Source organism: Musa acuminata, chromosome BXJ2-8, assembly GCF_036884655.1.
Source record: "Musa acuminata AAA Group cultivar baxijiao chromosome BXJ2-8, Cavendish_Baxijiao_AAA, whole genome shotgun sequence".
Taxonomy (NCBI): domain Eukaryota; kingdom Viridiplantae; phylum Streptophyta; class Magnoliopsida; order Zingiberales; family Musaceae; genus Musa; species Musa acuminata.
This window is the reverse complement of record NC_088345.1, coordinates 11,410,091-11,430,578: the sequence shown is the minus strand read 5'-3', so window position 1 is coordinate 11,430,578 and position 20,488 is coordinate 11,410,091. Positions and strand designations below refer to the sequence as shown.

The following is a 20,488-nucleotide window of genomic DNA, read 5'->3' as shown; positions in this document are numbered from 1 at the left end:
CTCGGCCAACCCGTTCGTCTTGGGGTGGGCCATCGAGCTGAACATCAGTAGAATCCCATAGTTCGCGCAGAACTCTCGGAACCTTGCACTGGCGAGCTAGGATCCGTTGTCCGTGATGATGGTTCTAGTCAAGCCAAACTGAGTCACGATGTTTTTCCAGACAAACTTCTCCACTTGTCGTTTCGTGATTGTTGCTAGTGGCTCGGCCTCGGGCCACTTGGTGAAGTAGTCTACTCCAATGACAATATACTTCCGTTGCCCCGAGGCCGGTGGGAAAGGGCCAAGGAGGTCCAGTCCCCATTGCGCGAATGGCCATGCACAGTCAATGGGTGCGAGCGGAACTGCAAGCTGCCGGAGCGTTCGGGCGTGCCTCTGGCACGGGCTGCACCGCTGCATGTAAGATCTTGCGTCTTGGGACATGGTGGGCCAATAGTATCCTTGGCGGAGGACCTTGTAAGCCAAGGTCCGTCCAGCGATATGCTCCCCGCAAATACCTTCATGGACCTTGGCCAGGACCGTCTAAGCCTCTTCAGGCCCGAGGCACTGTAGTAGAGGATGCAAGAAGGACCGCTTGTAGAGCCGTCTGTTCACCTCGGAGTACCATGCCTGCGTTCGGAGGATGCGTCGAGCCGCAGCCTCGTCGGCGGGAAGAATCCCGTTGCGCTTGAAGCGGAGCATCTCCTACACCCACGTGGTACGAGCGTCGGCTGAAGATACAGCCGAGACCGAGATGGCGCGAAAGGAGAGCTCTTCAATCTCGGACTGGGCTTTGGAGTCCAACCTTGAGGCCAGTTTAGCCAGCTTGTCGGCTCGCTCATTCTAACTCCTTGGCACCCTAGATACCGTAAAGTGAGAGAAATTGGAGGCTAGGTTTTTTACCTCCGCTAGGTACTTTGCCATGGTTGGTTCCCTGGCCTCGTATCCGTTGTCAAGTTGCTCAGCTACCAACTGCGAATCGGTGAGAACGTGAACGACATTCACCTGCATCTCGAGGGCTAGCCTGAGTCCTACCAGGAGTGCCTCATATTCGGCTTCGTTGTTGGTAGCACGGAACCCGAAGCGGAGGGAGCGCTCAAATGAATGGTCGCCGGGGTCCGATAACACCAGTCTCGCGCTCGCGCTGCTTGAGGTGGCCGAGCCGTCCACGTGCAGGATCCACGCTTCCTTAGACTGCTCGAAACCCTCGTCATCGGTCTGAGCAAGTTCCGCGACGAAGTCGACTACGGATTGGGCTTTGACGGCAATCCTTGGTACGTAACGTATGTCGAACTCCCTGAGTTCAACCGACCACTTGAGGAGCCGACTTGCGACATCGAATTTAGATAAAACCTGCCTAAGCGGTTGGTCGGTGATTACCTCAAACGGGTGGGCTTGGAAGTAGGGGCACAGCTTCCGAGCCGCTAGCACGAGCGCCAGAGCCAGTCTCTCTATCGGCGGGTACTGCTCCTCTGGCCCGTTTAGGACGTGGCTGATGTAGTAGACTGGTAGTTGTTCGCTAGAGACTTCTTTGATTAGGACAGAGCTGACCGCGTGCTGGGAGGCAGCCAGGTAAATACCGAGTTTTTCCCAAAAGAGATCGAGGTAAGGCGGGGAAGGTTGGCCAAGTGTCGTTTGACTTGCCCAAAAGCTTCTTCACATTGCGCCATCCATTGGAAGTTCTTCGGATTCTTCAGTGCTCGGAAGAAGGGGAGGCAACGATCGTCAGATCGGGATAGGAACCGGGATAAGGCAGCGAGCCTTCCGTTCAGTTGCTGCAAGTCCTTGATTGTCTGGGGGGTTTGCATATCGATGATTGCCTGAACCTTTTCCGGGTTGACGTTGATTCCTCTTTCGTGTACGATAAACCCGAGGAACTTCCTCGAGTTGACGCCAAAAACGCACTTTGCCGGGTTGAGTCGCAGACCATACCTCTGCAGCGTGGCGAATGTTTCGGCCAAGTCGGTTAAGTGATCTGTGGTCGCACGACTCTTCACGATCATGTCGTCAACATAGACCTTGATGTTTCACCCGATCTGCTGGGCGAACATCTTGTTCACGACCCTCTGATAGGTAGCACTTGCGTTCTTCAGCCCGAACGACATAACTTTGTAGAAATACACTCCCAGATCAATGAGGAAGGTCGTGTGCTCTTGGTCTTCGGGCTCCATTCTGATCTGGTTATAGTCGGAGAAGGTGTCCATGAATGATAGCCGGGCATGCCCGACGGTTGCGTCGATCAGTTGGTCGATCCTCGGGAGGGGATAGCAGTCCTTTGGACATGTGCGATTGAGACTGGTGTAGTCAACACACATCCTCCAGCTCCCATTAGATTTCTTCACCAGGACTACATTAGACAACCATCGCGAGTACTTGACTTCCTCTATGAAGTCGATCGCCAAGAGTCGCTCTACCTCTTCGCGGACGGCCTGTTGTCTGTTTGGGGCTTGGCATTGTGGTTTCTACTTCACTGGCCGAGCATCGGGTGATATGTTCAGGTGATGTTGGGCGGTCTTTGGATCGACGCTTGTCATGTCGGATGGCGCCCAGGCGAAGACGTCGGCGTTCTCCTGCAAGAAGCCGACGAGCTGCTCTCGCTCTTGTTCGGGGAGTTTCGACCCAACTTTGATCGTCCGGTTCGGTCGATCCCTCATCAATGGTATGTCACAGGTGGGCGCCGTCAGCTCAGGATGTGGGGTCGGCCGCTTCGTTTCCCTTGGGTCCTCCAGGGGTCGGTTGATCTTCACCCTTTTGTGTAGTGAAATCGCCGTCAGGTAGCACTATCTGGACTCACGAGGACTCCCCCAGACCTCCCCTGTCCCCGCATGGGTCGAGAACTTCACCGTTTGGTGGTAGGTGGAGACTACGGCTCTAATCTTGTTGAGGGTGGGGCGACCGAGGATGGCATTGTATGTCGTAGGGAGATCCACCACTAAGAAGGTGGAGATCACCGTCTTTGTTATGGGCGGTGCTCCCAAAGTCAGGGGCAAGGTGACGGCTCCCAACGGTGAGATCGAGTCGCCGGTGAACCCAGTGAGCACGAGCAGATAGGCTCCAAGGCCTCTTTAGCTAACCCAAGTTTCTGGAAAGCGTCAAGATATAGCACATCGGTTGAGCTCCCTATGTCGATCATGATTCGCCTCACCTGGGCGTTGGTGATTCGAGCCATTATCACGAGCGCGTCGTCATGCTTTGGTCGCTCGACGTCCTTTAGGGGGAACGCGACCTCGGGGTCGGGGCCGCGTCGGGGAACATCGGCCCTAGCGGAGCGGGCGTATGCCTTCCTTCCGGACATATTGATCCCATCGGATGCTGGGCCGCCCGTGATGACGTCGATGTGGCGCTCAACGGGGCCCTCTGGATGGGGCGAGGGTTCCCTGTTCTGTCGGACGTACCGACCGAGGTGTCCTCTACGGACGAGCTCAATTTGCCGCTTCAGCTCACGACACTCCTTAGTATCGTGTCCGCTTTGCCGGTGAAAGCGGCAATACTTGGATTGGTCAGCGAGTTCCCACGGGTTCTTCATCGGGACGGGGGGCCTGAGCAGCCATTTTTCCCTTATTTGGAGAAATATATCCGTTCGGGATGCGCCCAAAGGGGGTATCGGAGACCTCAACAAGGGCGGGTCAGGTCGATCCAGCCTGCGCCTCGGCGTGGCAGACTGTTGTCCCCGAGCCGGTTCCGGCCTGACCCTCTTGTGCTCCTCCCGCTTCCCGACTATCCAATCCTCGGCCGGGACGAACTGGTTCGCCCGTTGAAGCATCTCAGGTACTGCAGTGGGGGGTCGCTCCACGAGAGACCAGAAGAATCTAGAAGGCTGCAGGCCTATCATAAACGCCTGCATCAACAGAGAGGGGTGAGCACCCGGCAACCCTCGGATTTGCGCCGCAAAACGATTTACAAAATGGGAGAGGGGCTTGTCCTCCCTCTGGTTGAGCCTGAGGAGTAATGCAACGGACGATTTCGGCTGGGCGTAGGCTAGGAAGTTAAGCTCAAAGTCCTTGATGAGCTGGTCGAAGGAGGCGATAGTCCTGGTCTTTAGGCCGCTGTACCACGTGCGGGCCGGGCCCCTCAGGGTGGTGGGAAATGCCCTGCACATCAAAGCATCAGAAGTTCCATACAGTGCCATCTGGGCGCGAAAAGCGACTACGTGATCCGCTGGGTCGGTGGAGCCGTCGTAAGTGTCAAGGGAGGGGAGTCGGAAGTTCGGGGGGACTGTCTGATCCTGTATCTCGGGTGTGAACGGAGATCCCTGGTGTGCGTCCTCCCCGGGCTCTCCCTTCGACCTGCGAACCTCCTTCTGCACCTCGTCCAGTCGCTGGCTGACGAAGCGCAACTGGGCTCGAAGGGAGTCCGTAGAATTCGTCACTCGATCCCCGAGTGGGGCCGATGGGACCCGAGGCCAAGCGGGGAGCTCTTGAGGTGGTGTGCGAGCTTGAACGGGTGGCTCCTATTGCCGCAGTGTTTGGACGACCGGTGGGTGCAGCGGACGAGAGACAAGTGGAATAATGGATTGCACCATATCAGTCAAAGTTCGGACTTGATGGGTGAGGTCGTGAAAGGCCTCAGACGACACGGGCGACGGGTCGGCGGGGGCGCTGTCGGGCGGCGATAAGCCCGGGTAGTTGAATATCCGCCAATAGCGCTCTGAGGTCGTGGCGGGGTGTTCGTCACGATGATCTCCGCGCGGGGGATGTTCCCCCGAAGCTCCGATCGGATGTGACCTCTCAGCCACGGGCTCGTATGAGCCAATCGGGTGATCCCTCGACATCCAGGCCCTCCTTCTAGCGTCAAAAATGTTAGTGTAAACAACTTTAAGCCGTGGCTTCGGGGCCGACGCGGCTTGGTTCGGGTCCGGATGGTGGGGATCTCCCTGGGACGTTTCCCGAGACTACGGAGGCGACCGATTGTGGTGTCCCGATTGGGACGGGGTCGTCGTTTCCACCGGGAGAGGACTCCCCGCTTGCGCCTTTAGTGGACGACCTCCGCCTTCGCACCTGCACAAAGGTCGGGTCGAGGCGCTTGACCCGACCCATCCGACAATCAAGTTAGAGGGTAGTCGCAGAGGTTTCTTTAGCTAAGTTTTGTCTGTTCTCCTACTCCCTCCCCTCGGAGCGCGAGGGTTTTTATAGTGAGAATTACCGTTGCCTGATGTGTTGGCCCGCAAGGAGCAGGATCGTACTTCTGGTAGCGTCTGATGATGTTGCCGTTGGCGTGGCGTGAGGGATCAAACCTGAATAGGGCGTTAATGCGCCTTGGTAGCCGTTCCGGTCCACGTTGACCAGGTGCCTCATCAAATCAACAAAGGCGTGATGCGTCATCTGGTGCAGCTGATGTTATGTGAGTCTTATCACAATTATTACCCTCATCATTGTGGAGCTAAGGCGAGAACCTGATGGGGGCGAAGATAGAGGCGGGGAATACGGAGAGAGGGGTGTGCTCGAAGCATTCCACCGACAGCGAATATGGAGTGGGAGAGGGAGACTGGTGTCCGTTGGACCATAGGCCTGAGTGCATTGCACCACCGGGTGATACAGAGCGCTTTACACGTTTAGCGCTGGGTCCGACCGAGTGATCGATCGACCTGCTCACTTCACACGTTTAGCGCTCCACACGCCGCCGGAACTGCATGCAAAAGAACAATGAAAGAAGAGTACAGGGAGCCCACTGCATGCTACGAAACCTCAAGTTTAGATAACAGTTTCCATTAGAGCTTCGTCCGTCATGCTTTGCTACCTCCACCGATGAATAATGAAACAACGTCCCGAATTGCGTCAGGACTTGAATGCCGACGGACGTTAAGTCGGTAAACGTCGATCTGGGATCCGGCTCACCCCATAACAGTGCTCTCTTTCGCCGCCGCCCCGCTTCCCTCTCCCTGCGCCGACGCCGGCACGGACGTCACTACCCCGCCTAGCGCCTGCCTCCGCTCGAATTCCTCCACCAGCTCCGGGTCGACGTTCTCCTCCGGCTCCCATGTAGCCTCCTCGATGTCCACCCACTTCACCAGGTACTCCCGGACTCCGCCCTCAGCCACTTCCCGCTGCCCCACCACCGCCTCCGCCACCCCGTACTCCAGCCCCGCTTCGAAGTCCGCCACCAGGTCCTCCGCCACCCACGCCGACCTCACCCACTCCCTTTCCCCACCGTCCCTCCACTCCACCAGGTATTCCCTCCTCTTCCCTTTACCCCTTCCCTCCAGGATCCTCCCCACCTCCGCCCACTCGTACACAGCCGCCTCCAACTCCGCCGCCGTCGCCTCAAGTCCCACCCGCCGCCCGATCACCGTGGGCGGCGTCGCGGCCAACACCTCCCGCGCCAGCTCCAGCGGGGTCCGCCCCCTCCCGTCCAACGCTCCCGGGTCCGCCCCGGCCGCCAGCAGCGCCCGCGCTGCCGCCGGTTGCCCGTACCCGGCCGCGACGTGTAGCGGGGTCAGTCCCCCGCCGGCCCGCTCCGGGCGGTCAACGTCCGCCCCGGCCTCCGCGAGCAGGCGGACGCACTCCTCCGAGCCCAGGCCCGCCGCGAAGTGCAGCGCCGTGCGGCCGTCGGGGTCCTCCGCGTCGGGGTCCCGGGCGCCGGACGGGTCGGAGAGAAGGGCGGAGAGGGCGGCGGCGTCGGCCTTCTTGGCGGCGGTCCACCAGGGGGTCTCGTATTCCGCCACAACGTCGGCGGCGACAGCGGAGGCCGGAACCCAGGACGGGTCGTGGCCGTCCTTCCACTCGATCAGGTACTCGGTGGCGGTGGCCGCCGAAACGGAGCCGTCGTCGCCGAAGACAGGGGACCGGACGGTGCGGCTGCCGGCGATCCGGTTGACCTCGCCGTAGTCCTCGTCGCCTCGCTGCCCTCGAGGCTGCAACGGAGGAGCTGGCAGCTGGTCGGGGGAGGCGGAGAAGCGGACGCGGAGGCCGTGGGGTCGGAGGGAGAAGGAAGAAGCGGGGGCGGGCGCAGACGGAGGTAGGGTGAGGAGGGGCTTCGGCGGCAGCTTCAAGCGGGATAGAGATGGGGTTCTGAGCAGAGTCTCCATTCGAGAGCGAGCGTGCATTTGGGGCTTCGGATGAAGAAAAGCTGGTTTGCTCCGCCACTCGCTCTATCCGTGTTGAAGGCTGAGTGGGAGAGAAGATAAGGAGTGTCGCGGGAAGACGTATCACATGTTGCCACGTCTCCTCTGGACGCTCACGTGACAAACCAAAGAGATTGGGACCCACCTAAAAGGTTTGGGCCTCACTCACCAGCGATGAACGATGGAGATGTTTGGATCGAGGAACAACCGGCGCCGCACAAATCTCCACGCGAGAGCCTGAGTTTATGCACAAAAGCGTCGGTTTAGAGGGTTGGAACACCGGACAAACTCCACGGCGAGCGGATGTTTTGACGTCCTTGAACTTTGAGGTCAACATTGACCACATCAATAGCTAACGTTCTCGTCGAACGTGACGCCCGGCATTGCGCCCTCATCCCGCATGCAGGCCCGAGTCTTCCCGTCTCCATTCCCCGATAACAAAAGCGGGCGACAGTGAAGAAGGACGGCTTGCGTTGCTCTCCCTCCGTGAATCGCATCGAAACCCGTGCAGCGCGCCCCTTTCACACCAAAACCCCAAAAAGAAACCATTTTGTAACGATATATTCTCTTCTCCCCCTTCAAAACCGAGGCGAGTTGCAGCCCACCATTATCAACCCGCTCCTCCACAGGTAGAGAGAGAGGCGGCCAGATGCACGCGAAGACGGACTCGGAGGTGACGAGCCTGGCGGCTTCGTCGCCGCCGAGGTCGCCGCCGCGCCGGCCCATCTACTACGTTATGAGCCCCACCCACTCCCACCACGACGTCGACAGGGTGTCCCTCGGCGGCTCTTCCCCCGGTGCCTCCCCTCTCCACCCCCACTACCACCACCCGCACCACCACCGCTACGCTAGCTCCCCCATCCACCACTCGCGTGAGTCCTCCACCACCCGCCTCTCCGCCTCCCTTAAGTACACCTCCTCCTCCTGGCGCAAGCTCCACAACCACACCGAGGGCCACCACCCCGACGGCGCCGCCTCGTCCGGCTGCTCCGACTCCGACGTCGAGGACGACGGCCCCATTCCCGTCCGCTGCTATGTCGCCTGGTTCGTCTTGGGGTTCATCCTCCTCTTCACCCTCTTCTCCCTCATCCTCTGGGGCGCCAGCAAGTCCTACAAGCCCGACATCTTCGTCAAGGTCCGAACTCCCCGAGTCAAACACCGAGTCGCGCATCGCAACTCGTTTCCCTCTCATTCCCTCATCTCTCTTTCTCCTCCTTGCGCAGGGCGTGGTGTTCCGCAGCTACGACATCCACGCGGGGACGGACCTCACGGGCGTACCCACCAAGATGCTCTCCATCAACTCCACGGTCAGGATCGCGTTTCGCAACCCCGCGACGTTCTTCGGCGTCCACGTCTCCTCCACGCCCCTGGAGATCTACTTCTCCGACCTCAAGATCGCTACCGGATACGTAAGCTCACCCGTATCCCGTATCCCTCGCTATCTCTTCGTTTTGCTTTTTGAATTGCCACCAATAGCTAGTCGCCACGTAGCCGGTACAGGGTAGAAGTAGACGACAGGTTTAGCGAACAGGAGTCCTGACTCGCTGCTGACTCGGTCGCGTTCTGAGGTGGGGAAGGAAGAAAAAGACGAGCTCTCGAATTCCGAGGGAGTCTGACAGCATTTGGTACGTATCGAGGAAAGGAAACACAGTAGGCAGAGAAGGAAAGCATTGGGGAGGGAGCCTGCCGTCCATTGGTGGAAGGCATTAAAAGTCTGTTCCTATCTCGGAGTATAGGCATCGATTACAGGCACAACTTTAGTGCAGGTTAAATTATTATTACTATTATTTTGATCAGGTACCACGACACAAGCGTTAATTATCATTATGCACATTCCATGACACCAGCTAGCCAAGTATGGCAGGTCAAACTGTGCTTGATAACATGGTTGACACGCCTGAATGATAGGCGTTGACAGTCCACCAGGCTTTCCCTGCGATCAATCTTTGTCGTGTGCATGCAGATGAAGGAGTTCTATCAGTCCCGGAAGAGCGGGCGCACGGTGGCGGTGGCCGTGGGCGGGAGCCAGGTGCCGCTCTACGGTGGGGGCACGGGACTCAGGAGCCGGACCGAGGACGGCGGCGCTCCGGCGGTGGTGCCGCTCGAGCTGTCCTTCACGATCCGGGCCCGGGCTTACGTCCTCGGCCACCTGGTCAGGTCCAAGTTCTACCGCCACGTCCGGTGCTCGCTGTCCCTGCGCGAGGACCGGCTCGACAAGCCCCTCCGCCTCGCCCACGCCTGCGACTACCACGACTGACGAGACTCCCACTCCCAGTGAGCGAACATGACTCGGATCGAGTCGAGGTCCGTCACGTTGTGGCTCTCTTGTCGTTTTATAGCTGCATATTCTTGTTTTCTTCGCAACCGGACGGAGTGTAGTGATGATGCAGTAGATACAGCAAGCCTTGCGTTCTCGGTTTTGCCCCCTAAGATTTACTGGTAGGTGGTGAGTTTGGCAGTCTAGTAGAATGGACTGCTAGCGTTTGAATGACCAGCAGAAACTGAGTTAGTGTTTGTGCTTCAGCTTTGTCAGACGGATCAGAAGAGCTAAACGAAGGAAACCCATGGCTTTGCTGTCCTGCTAGGTAGAGCTACTCATCTCCCCCTTTCTTCTCCTCAGTCTTCCCAGTATGCCTTTCTTCTCCGTTCCACCATAGTCTTCAGCCTCATGTTTCTTTCAGCAACCTCCTCGGCTGGCTTCTTGTGGCCAGGAATATTCTCTTTGTCCTTCTCAGGGAGCCGCTTCTCCAGAAGACCGCGGTCTTGCATCTCCACCTCCTTGTCACCTTCCACAGCCTTATGCTGCTCCGCCAACATAGTATCCCAAAGATAAAGACAACAACAAGATCAAGAAAGAAGCACAGAAGAGGTTGAAGGCTCGGAAAGGCTAATGCGATCGGCAAGCTGGAAGAAATCTCTTAGCCTTTTGGTGTGAGAATGAGTTGGCGGATGGGAGAACAAAGAGCAAGAGGACGCCAGCGGAGGAGGCTAGAGCGACGTTGTTGGGCCTCGCTGTCATCCGCTAGGGATCAACCACGTAAGGCGGGCCCCATGACGAGTCCTTAACTGGCGCTCACGTAACTAGCGCGCTCGAGCGGCGTTACATTCATGGATCGCGTGCGATCCCTCGGGAGTAAGCTTACTACACCGCATCTAATTCTAAAGGCTGCTGGGAGCCACACGTGTGCGGTGTCCCGGTCGCGGGTGGTTGTGCTTTAGGGTGCCCCGAGGAATCGAGATGAAGCTCTAGCTATGACCGTTCGTTTCGGGGCTTTGGATGTTAAGTCTATTGATGCAGATTAAACACAATTATATTAAGTTGAGAAATCAGATTAAAAGCGAAACCATAATAAGGAAAAATCAAAGATGGAGTGTCATCCATTTATTATCTTCATCATCTTCCAACCGTGGAACAAGCAAATGACCCGCAAACGTCCGCATGGTGCTTCCCCATTGGCTTATATTTAGGGCAGACAGTGACACTAGTCGATAAAGACATGCGTAATCAACGTGCGACGCGACATAGACGCGACGTTGACCCACCGGTCCGAGTCGAACCCATCGTTCGGATGACATGTGGTGTTGGCTTGCAAAACTATTTTGCAGGATTCAATCTCCGCCGTTCTCCTGCCGCTTCGCGGAAGTAACGTGGCCACGCCAACACCCCCCCACCCAACCACGCGTGCACGTGGACTGCTGTTGTTGGTGCACAGGCTTTGCTCTGATTGGATGTCAAACACCCGATCCGGTTCGTACTCGACACGGTCTGTGGAAGCGTGCCCAATCTGTTCCAGCTGACTTTTCATGAATTGGCTAGTTGACTCGGGACGCCGGATACTAAAATCACCATCCCATTGGATGACACGTAGTTATTTTGAGTTGTTATTTTGCGGGGTTCCGCGTCGTGTGACGTACATTAGACGTCTCGATTCGCATGGTTTGGAGCAGCGGATCCGCCTGGTGGTTACAACGGTACGCTGCTCCTGCGGAACAGCCAGAACCGCACCCTTCCCCGGCCTTCATACGTATTCTTCGCCTCTTCCCCTCCTCGCGGATCTTGGATTGATTTGAGCCCGATGGCGGCCGCCGGCGTCTGCCGCTCCTCCGCCCGCGAGGACCTCGAGAAGGTGTCCGACCGCTGCTCCCGTCTCTGCCCCGACCTCTGCGATCGTGGTACGACCCGTTTCTCCCCAGAAAGATCCGATTCTCGTGGTTTTCTTTTATCTTTGATGGAATGGTTTGGTTGGGAAAATCCTGGGTGCTTTGCAGCGAGTAGCTCCTCGTGGGTATCGAAGGCGGCGATGGTTCTGCTTCATGTGACGTTCGTGGGCGTTATCTTCCTTTTCGATGCCAATTTGATACGCAAGACTAGGGAGGAGCCATGGTAGCCCTCACAAATCCTTGCTCCTTTGTTCTTCTTTTGGTGCCTTAGGTTTACATTTTAGTAACATATTGGATCTTTGTCGATAAATTTTGCACATAATTAAAGATTTACGAGCCGGCAGACTTATTAATCTGGTTTTGTGATCAACGAAGAGCAAGATTGAGGATCTAGTAACGCTTCGTCAGCTACTACATATTCGAAGCCCACTTTTGGCAGTTTTGAGCATGAAGATACTGCGGTCATGCAAGGGTTAGGCTATCATCAAGAATTGCTATGTGTAGGCTCTAGAACACTTGGATCGGGATGCTATCGAGCATAGTTGTGTTTCTCTCTCATTTTTAAATTGAATTTTCCTTTCTAAGGAGTATAGAATGCAAGTTATTTTTCCAAAACTAAGTACATCCCAATTTAGTCTCACATCAGGACTAAGCAAAGATTTGGATTAATTTAGAAGGGTTATCACCGATGTGGGGTGTACTATCATAAACTTGGTTTAAGCATTTTGGCTCATGGTTCAGGCTCAATAAGTTAACGGGTCAGTTAGGATTGTGATGACTCGTCGTGATTCCAATATGTGAACATATTTTTTTGGTATTATGACTTGTTGCATACTCCAATGGCATAGGGATACTTGGTGTATTCTCAGTGATATAGTTGATTTATTATGTAGTATGATGAGGCCATCGTCATGTTATCTGGACTGTACCACTTTGGTCATTTTCTGTCTCTAGATCCTTAAGTGATGTGCACTTTAATCTGAATATCTAGGCCATTCCTCTTCTATAGATTCCTTATTTTAATTGTGTTACCTTATTTGTCTCTGCTCCCTGCTCCCTGCTTGTTGCTTTTGTTAATTTAAATTTTAACATACATTTTAATTTTTAATTTAAATGTTGGTATTTGTAGGTTTACTGCAGTGTACTTGGTGGTTTTTGTAGCTACATTAGTTCAGTATTTCTTAACATCAGGCTCATCTCCAGGGTAAACATGCACAAGCTCATCATATCATGTCTGTGCTATGAAATATCACCTAATACTTCCAATAGAATATAAGTGCGTTATTAATTCCTCTTTTACATCCATGCGTTCTAGGTATGTTATTGATGCAATGAGGGCAGGAAATGGATCAAATACTACTTACATGAAATCACCAATTTTAAAGTAAGATCATAAACTTTCATGATTGTGTTTCCATGGACTTGAAATTTTATCCTCACCTTATTTCACTATCTTTTTCAATGATCAAGCAAAGACAGTCCAATTCAAGGAATGAGAACATAATTTCTTCTTCGACCCAGAACCAATTAGAAAGACAAAGTTCATACTCGACTTCTTTCTGGTCGAAGCTAGTTATGGACCTCTACCCTCCTGGATCAGCAATCAGGTATTGTTATAAATATTTAATTATTGTAATAATAAATAAGTGCTCTGATACTAACATCTTGCCTTTCTCATCTTTTGTTGTACTCTTTTTTGGTTCTTAACATGATAAAGATGGAAAATAAAAGATAAATCTACTATCAGAAGAACAACACAATCAACTATGTATGATTTCACTATATAGTTTGTTTTGGTTGGACAGGAACTGGACTTGCACTTACTGTAATATCATTCAGGTGAGGTTTTATCTGTTTCCTTGATCATATCTCACTAGTTTGAGAATTTTTGCTTATTATTATTTTTAGAAATCTCATTTTTAGGTTACTTTTTTACTTACACATGCTTAACAATAGAAAAAATAGATGGATATTTTTATTCGTAATGTGTAGAGTTACTAGATAAAATAGGAAAAAAAATATTTTTATTTATAAACAATTAAGTATTGCTTCGATAGAGGATAAGATGAGAGAAAATCATTTAAGATGGTATAGGCATGTGTTTAAGAGACCTTTGGATGTGGTAGTCAAAAGAGATGAAATGATTAATATTAGTGATACGAGAAGAGATGAGAAAGATCTAAGACCTTAATAGAAACTATAAATAAAGATTTAAGTACTCTGAACTTAATTAAACGTATGACTTTATATATCTCAATGGTGACAAAAGATCCACATAGCCAACCCCAAATAGTTGGGATTTACGATTTTGTTGTTATTGTTGTAAAATAATGACTATTGCATATTACTGGCTTCTTGTTACATTAGTTGGTTCTAGCTTGCTTTTGCTGTTTAATATTGTAGTCTCATATGTAATATGCAAACTCATTTAGTGACTGTAACATGTAAACTCCTGCATAGAGATACTAGCTCAGCTCTCTTTTAATGTTTCTATATGGATATGCAGGTTTATATCTGTTTACCTATTCAGAGTCTATATTTAAACTATGACCGGATTTGAATGTATGAAATCTGGGATGTTGTAAATTGATTACCTCCACAATTGCTTTGTATTAATAAATGTTTGGTCATGCGGCTTATGCCTATAATTTCTAGATATGAATACATTGCCATTCTATTTCTTGCACTAAGAAAGTGCTGATCTCTGCTGAAGCTAATTACCATGGAAATAGTTTAATTTGATCTAAATGATACAAGTTTGCATCTTTGTCATCAAAATGCACTTTCATCTTAAGCTTTTATTGTGCAGTCTCCAATGAATTGTAATACACATTTTGCATTGTATTTGCAGCCTCCACGGGCAAAGCACTGCCATGATTGTGACAAATGTGTCCTTCAATTTGATCATCACTGTGTTTGGCTAGGAACTTGCATCGGGCAAGGAAATCATTGCCGATTTTGGTGAGCCCCATAAAAAGAATAGCTTTCAAGATGATATCATGAAGAAGCATAAGTTGTTTATATATGTTGCTTTTCTTTTGAATGCATCATCCTAATACACAAGATGAATATTGCTGTGTGTTAGTTTCTGTCCAGTTAATCTTACAGTTTTACATCCTGAGCTATAACGTTTCAGTAATTTATTGCTGCAAGATAGCTACACAATAGTGACGGATAAAGCTGGACTATTAAGTCTGTAACTGCCATCTTATCTGCAACTATTTATGGTGGAGTTCGGTGATCCAATTCCTGCTGGTGACCTGGCAGTTTAACATAACATAATTAATTGTTGACCTCTGTTGATAATTGTACTGCCTTCTGAAGTCAAACTTTGGATAAATCCAGATTTGCTCTTATTCATTGCTCATGGGAGTATAGATAAGAAGCATTCGCATCCATCTCTTTGAAGATTCTGATTTCAGACATGTTTTTATGATCTATTATGTTCTCAAGATCCATCTTTCTGTTTTGAGAACTCATGTTTGTCAACTAGAAATTGTGATACTTCCCTGGTTAGCTTAACATGTGTAGTTCCTTTATTCACTATTTGCTTAGGCTAATGGGCACTTTGATGCTCATTGAGCTCATGTTGGGTGGTCGAGGGAATATCACAGCTAGGGGAAACAGTGTTGAAACAAACTAAAATTTATTTAATTAAAGACACAATGTATTGCTCATGGAGCATAGTGTCTTGCATGTTTGCTGTTGGTTTCAACTTTTAACAATTCAGCTAGTTGTAATATGCCCAGTGAGAAGTTAATGGAACACGAGTGAACCAATTGTTTCAGTTAGTATAGGCAAGCTCTTCTTTGCCTTCAAGTTTGGTCTAGCATCTTTTTAATCATGAGTTGCTCTTCTGTTTTTTTTTTTCGGTGTAAGTTTTTGGTATGATTTGCTAATGATGGTAATGCCATTAGGCTTAGGCTAGATATTGCTTACTTGCATTTCACAGATTGACTTTGCGTTGTCTCAGTTTAAGTATCTTATGGAAGGTTATTGCCCATAACCTGTAGCTTATTCATTGGAGTACATTAGGTGAATTGTATGTGTTAGGTTGTACTTTTGGAGTAGTATAATAGCTTTCATCGTTGTCAAAAGCTTCATATATTTGAATAGTTAAATTCATTAATCTATTATTGTGCCAATTCTGCAGTTTAGGCTTTTTGCTCTATCAATTGACTAAATGATATAAGGATAACCGGTCCCTCCTATAGAACATATCAATGGAAGATAATCCTGCCCGAAATGATACTACATCATGGCTGATTCTTAAATGATCAAAGTTTCTATAGCATTGGAGTTGCCTTACCTTGTAATTCTCATGTAGATCATTTGTCATATTTACAAATAAAATTTCTAATGTTCCTGCCAGATTTCATACCCTCATTTGTCCCTTTGATATGCAACACTTCAATTATGTTTCATATTCTCTGTAGTGAGAATTTCTTTCTAAATTTTTTCCCCCCAACTTTGTACCTTTTTTTCCTTGTCCAAACTTGGTTGTTTCTTGTTTGTGTCTTCATATTTAAAAGAAATACAGAGCAATCTATTGGTTAGTTTGTCTGAGCTTCATAAAGTTTAATCTCTGCTCGTTTATGGTCATTTTCCTTTATGGAGGTTCTCAAGGTGAAAGACTAATGAATTCTGTTAAAAATCCACTTGTAGGTGGTATATTTTCGAAGAGACGATCCTTTGTGTCTGGACTGTTGTATTGTATATCACATTCTTGCATTCAGAAATTGTGAAGGCTTGGTATGATACTCTCCTCCGGTTTGAAAATATCATGTTCTTAAAAATATTAGTTAACTATTTCTGGCCTTTTATGGGCCTTTAAACAAAAGAGATCAATACAATGATTATGATGATTATTCTATTTTGTTAGTCTCTTCTGTTTGGACTTTGGGATGCTGACCATATCTGCTTGGGCTGACCTTATCAGGTGGAAGGATTTCATTGCAATAGTACTATTAGCTTTGTTGTTGTTTTGCCTCATCTTTCTGCTTCTGCTGCTTGTATTCCACAGGTAATATCAGCCTTCATAATTGTTGGACAAGTTGTAGTGTTTATTTTAACATGGTGCCTGTTGTCCTAGAATTGCAATTTAAGGAAGAAGTCAAAATTACACCACAAATACATGGTATTTTATATAGATGTCTCGTGAACTTTTCAAACTTCTCTACGAGTTTCTCAGTGAAATATGTGCACTAAGCCTGTCTATAAGAATCATTTTGTTGTTTGTAGTGCTCCAGAGCCATTTTAAGTGCACTTGATATGTGGATGTTAGTGAGAACATGTCTTGCTGATATCTTTCTTGGTAATTTTCATCATTTAGATGAACAAGAGACAATATTATTTCTTTAATATCTTTGTAAGGGATTTCAGAGCATGGGCTGTGATATATTACCAAGAATATTCAGTTAATTGAGGTTATTTATTGGTGTAGACTCATATTAACTTCTGTGAAAACAATTATATATGTTGCAAGGCTTTCTCTCCATCTCTCTCTTCCTAACATCTTTTATTCTGAAAATAATCCAAACCTAAAACAATGAAAATATTCTCTTTATAATTTTAAGTAAACTAGAAGAGAACCTAAGTTGAAGACCCTAACACAACTGAACAGGTTTAAGCTTATCTGAATGTGGAGCAAGTAATGTTGGATTATTGTCTTGTTTGACCTACCACATTATTAGGCAGTCAAGACTATTGATGTTAGCAGCTATGTTCCAGCTGTACTCTGCTTAATGACTAGGTCGAGTGATGCTCTTAACATTGTGGCTTGACTAGGCAGTCAAGCTTAATGACTATTGGCTTGACTAGGCAGTCAAGCCATCTATTGTGGCTTCCATTGCTCTGTAAATTCTTTTCTAACTGTTTGTCAAGCTTCTTTTGCTCCAGAAAATTCTATGATATTTTCAACTACATGTATAGGTGATCATAGTGGTCCATTGACTATAGTAGGATATACTTTCATGATGAGTATAAAAAAGCTTTTTTTTCCCTGAACTTATGTTACCCATGGAGAGTTTGATCAATATCCCATTGTCGTGTACCAATCGTGGAACTTTTGATATGTCCAAATTTGCTTCTTACAGAAAATTGTGCCAAATGCCATTATATCTGCCATTTTTGCCCCTTGTTGATGGTTGAGCAGCTTGTTATACCAACATGTAATATTAGACAATAAACAAGCATTCTTCGGGAAGTAAACTGGCGAGTACATCTGCACATTTTGCTACTAATACCTGCTATTATGAGCCTCTTAGAATTGCAGGATATGCATACTTGATTAATTCACACCTATTATTTGCACATTTTACATTGTGAGAGATGATGCATAAACCCAAATAGTTAACTAGTTTATGTTTTCTGCTGATTCTTGGTCCAGTTACTTAGCATTAACAAATCAGACTACTTATGAAATGGTGAGAAGGCGTCGCATATTGTACCTAAGGTATCAGTACTATGGTTTTCTATGCCCATTGTGAGCTTTTCTGGTATCTCATTGATAATTCTGCCTACAAGCATACTATGAATGTTTTTGATTCGTAGGGGAATTCCAGAAAAGGTTCATCCATTTAGCAGGGGCATCTCCAAAAACTTGTACACCTTTTGTTGCCCCAGGGGCAGCAGATACACTCTGGAAGCTATCCCAAGAATGGAGGAACTAGAAGAAAGAGCAAGACCTTACACCTGTATCGACATTATTTCTTGTAGGTGTTGTTGATCAATTACGTTCATCGACCAGATGATGTATTCTTTCCAATGTATTTTGTCATCCTGTTTTCTTTCTTTTTCTTTTCTTTTTTTGTGTGGCTGATACGATTAGGTTGCATTCTGTGTGTCATATTTCTTCCACAATCTCGATCCCTCTTTTTAGTGAGCAAAGCTGTCTTATCTCAGCCCTTTCCATAATATTTATTGAACTCTCTGTCGATTAGCTGAGGTATTGCTTCTCTAATGTCATTGGTAAAGTCATTGATAGGGGAAATATTTAAACCAATAAGGGCTCCACATGTTATTCTCTGGGTTAAATCTATTATAAAAAGTCTATTAGGTCACAATAATCGAGGTCATTCATTGTTTACTAAAATTACTTCGTACCTCATCCAACTTCGGTCTTCGTACAGGTCGATCATGGGATGAGCGTTCGAGCTCACAACACGCTCGAGTAAGCTTTTGAGGCTACACTCGAGTGAGTGTTGTAGTCTTCACTTTGGCCACATCAAACTTCATATGCATATGGACTCGAATGTAGTCGGGTTGTATCATTGATATCATTTTGGTGCTCAAAGGAGAGCCCATGTCATAAGCATTCCGTTAACTCGCTTAATGAGTGTTCTAGTGAGGGTGTTTTACCCCCGACCTATAGCATGGTTGCCATGGCTTGGGACACTCTTTATGATGACAACACGATCGATACTGCTTGAAGCACTCTCTATAATGAGAGTATGAGTTGTGTGGTCGACATGACCTAAAGTATTTTCTATGAGGACAGTACGATTGACACGGCTCGAAGTGCTCTCCATGATGACAATGCAACAGACATGATTGAAGATGCACTCTTGATGTCAATACGCTTGACATGTCTTGAAGTGCTCTCTTTGATAACATCATGATTAACATTGCTCGAAGCGCTCTCTATGATGTTTGTGCAATCGTCATGACCCGAGACATTGCAATGATAGTGCAGCTAGCATGTCCCAAAGTGTTCTCTATGAGACAATACAATCATCATGGCATGAAACGCTCTCTATGATGATAGCACTATTGACACAACCTGAGATACTATATTATGTTGAGAGAAATCCTCCCTCCTGATCTGTATAAATAAGAGAGAGACATGTTAATGCATTTAAGCTTCTTCAATAATTCTTCATATCTTCTATTCTTTCCAACATGGTATTAGAGCCGCTTGCCTAGAGCAAGCTCTCTTCTCGCTGCTGATTCATCACTGTTGCTTCTCCACCTCCGACGGCAAAAGAAAAGGCTAGCTACCACTGCTTTTCCATCGTCAGGCCGTTAGTGTGGTAAATCTACCATTGCTTTTCCACTGTCACTCTGTGCCAACGTCTGTTCCCTTCCACTGCAGCGTCTCTAGTGCTACGCTCACCAGCACTGCCCCACCTTTCTTCCTTGCTATTTGTCAGCGCCTCCTCTCCTCACCGGTGCATAACTCTTTGTCAACAGATCTCGATTAAGATCTATTGCTACTTCTCTTCCTCTGGCAGTTGCGATTCTTTGGTCGCAGGCCGCTCTCTACTGCCCAGATTCCCAACTACAGAACTACTACACAGAGATATGCAGCTTTACACAATTCACAGGTCTTTTCCTTCAACGAAGACCTCATTTTGCTAACAACCCACCTCATGTGACACTGATCTGCACCACCACCTCTTCCTCCCTGATCATTGTCATCGCTACAGATTTCTAGTTGCTCACACATTTTGGTACATATCTTCCATATATCCTCATCATCTACCTCTGATGCTCCAATTACTGTTCCCGTAGGGAACCACAATACTTTCCCACATACAGGCCTTATCTCCCTAAATGCAACAACCCTTATCCCCTTTAAATTATCCAACGGTGGCAACTACGCATCCTGGCATGCTTAATTATCTAATCTACTATTTGGCTATGATCTTCTAGGCTATGTCGATGGCTCTCTTCATTGTCTATCGGCGATGCTCAACATCCCAAGCACTCCTAGTCTAGTACCAAATTCGGACCACAAACTATGGTTATGCTAGGATCGTCTCATCCTTCATGCAATTCAAGCATCGATCGTTGGTTCCCTCGCCCCACTCATTTCTTCATATGACACTATTGCTGAAGCTTGGTGCAAGTTACAAACTGCCCTGGCCAATCATTCGTGCACTCGTATGCTTAGTCTCCTATCCAGTCTCATGAAGATAAAACAAGAGGGAAGTACTGTTACTGATTATCTATATAACATAAAGATTATCATCGATAACTTAGCCTTGATATGTCATTCCCTCAATGATGAAGAAGTTACTATTCATATCCTCAATGGCCTAGGAGATGAGTACAAGGAATTAACAGCAGCAATACAAGCACGTGATCCACCAGTGTCATTCGAAGAACTCTACGACAAGCTGATTGACTTTGAGATATATCTAAAGCACGAGGACAAATTGCCAGGACCATCCATCACTGCTCAAGTCAATCAAAAATCTACGAGGGGCAATCCGTATAACAAGACTGTCAACAAAGGTTTGACCAGGATGCCTTCTGACCCTATGAGCTCCAAACAAACCATCCCTCCTC

General features: G+C 48.5%; 3 protein-coding genes across 3 annotated transcripts; 2 read left to right on the top strand and 1 right to left on the bottom strand.

Moving 5' to 3' along the window:
* Positions 1 to 5,648: 5,648 nt before the first annotated feature.
* On the bottom strand, positions 5,649 to 7,087 carry LOC103994528 (probable signal recognition particle 43 kDa protein, chloroplastic). Its single transcript, XM_009414891.3, has one exon. It carries the CDS (start codon positions 7,016 to 7,018, stop codon positions 5,807 to 5,809), a length of 1,212 nt encoding a protein of 403 aa, XP_009413166.3. The 5' UTR covers positions 7,019 to 7,087; the 3' UTR covers positions 5,649 to 5,806.
* Positions 7,088 to 7,581: 494 nt separating this feature from the next.
* LOC135619190 (uncharacterized) lies at positions 7,582 to 10,293 on the top strand. Its single transcript, XM_065120955.1, has 3 exons — positions 7,582 to 8,171; positions 8,260 to 8,445; positions 9,000 to 10,293. The coding sequence occupies exons 1-3, from the start codon at positions 7,686 to 7,688 to the stop codon at positions 9,291 to 9,293; spliced, it is 966 nt and encodes a 321-aa protein (XP_064977027.1). The 5' UTR covers positions 7,582 to 7,685; the 3' UTR covers positions 9,294 to 10,293.
* A 686-nt stretch (positions 10,294 to 10,979) lies between these two features.
* On the top strand, positions 10,980 to 18,114 carry LOC135619189 (protein S-acyltransferase 10-like). Its single transcript, XM_065120952.1, has 11 exons — positions 10,980 to 11,209; positions 11,306 to 11,420; positions 12,327 to 12,401; positions 12,513 to 12,581; positions 12,673 to 12,804; positions 13,003 to 13,036; positions 14,049 to 14,158; positions 15,863 to 15,949; positions 16,137 to 16,220; positions 17,586 to 17,651; positions 17,750 to 18,114. The coding sequence occupies exons 1-11, from the start codon at positions 11,113 to 11,115 to the stop codon at positions 17,922 to 17,924; spliced, it is 1,044 nt and encodes a 347-aa protein (XP_064977024.1). The 5' UTR covers positions 10,980 to 11,112; the 3' UTR covers positions 17,925 to 18,114.
* Positions 18,115 to 20,488: the final 2,374 nt, after the last annotated feature.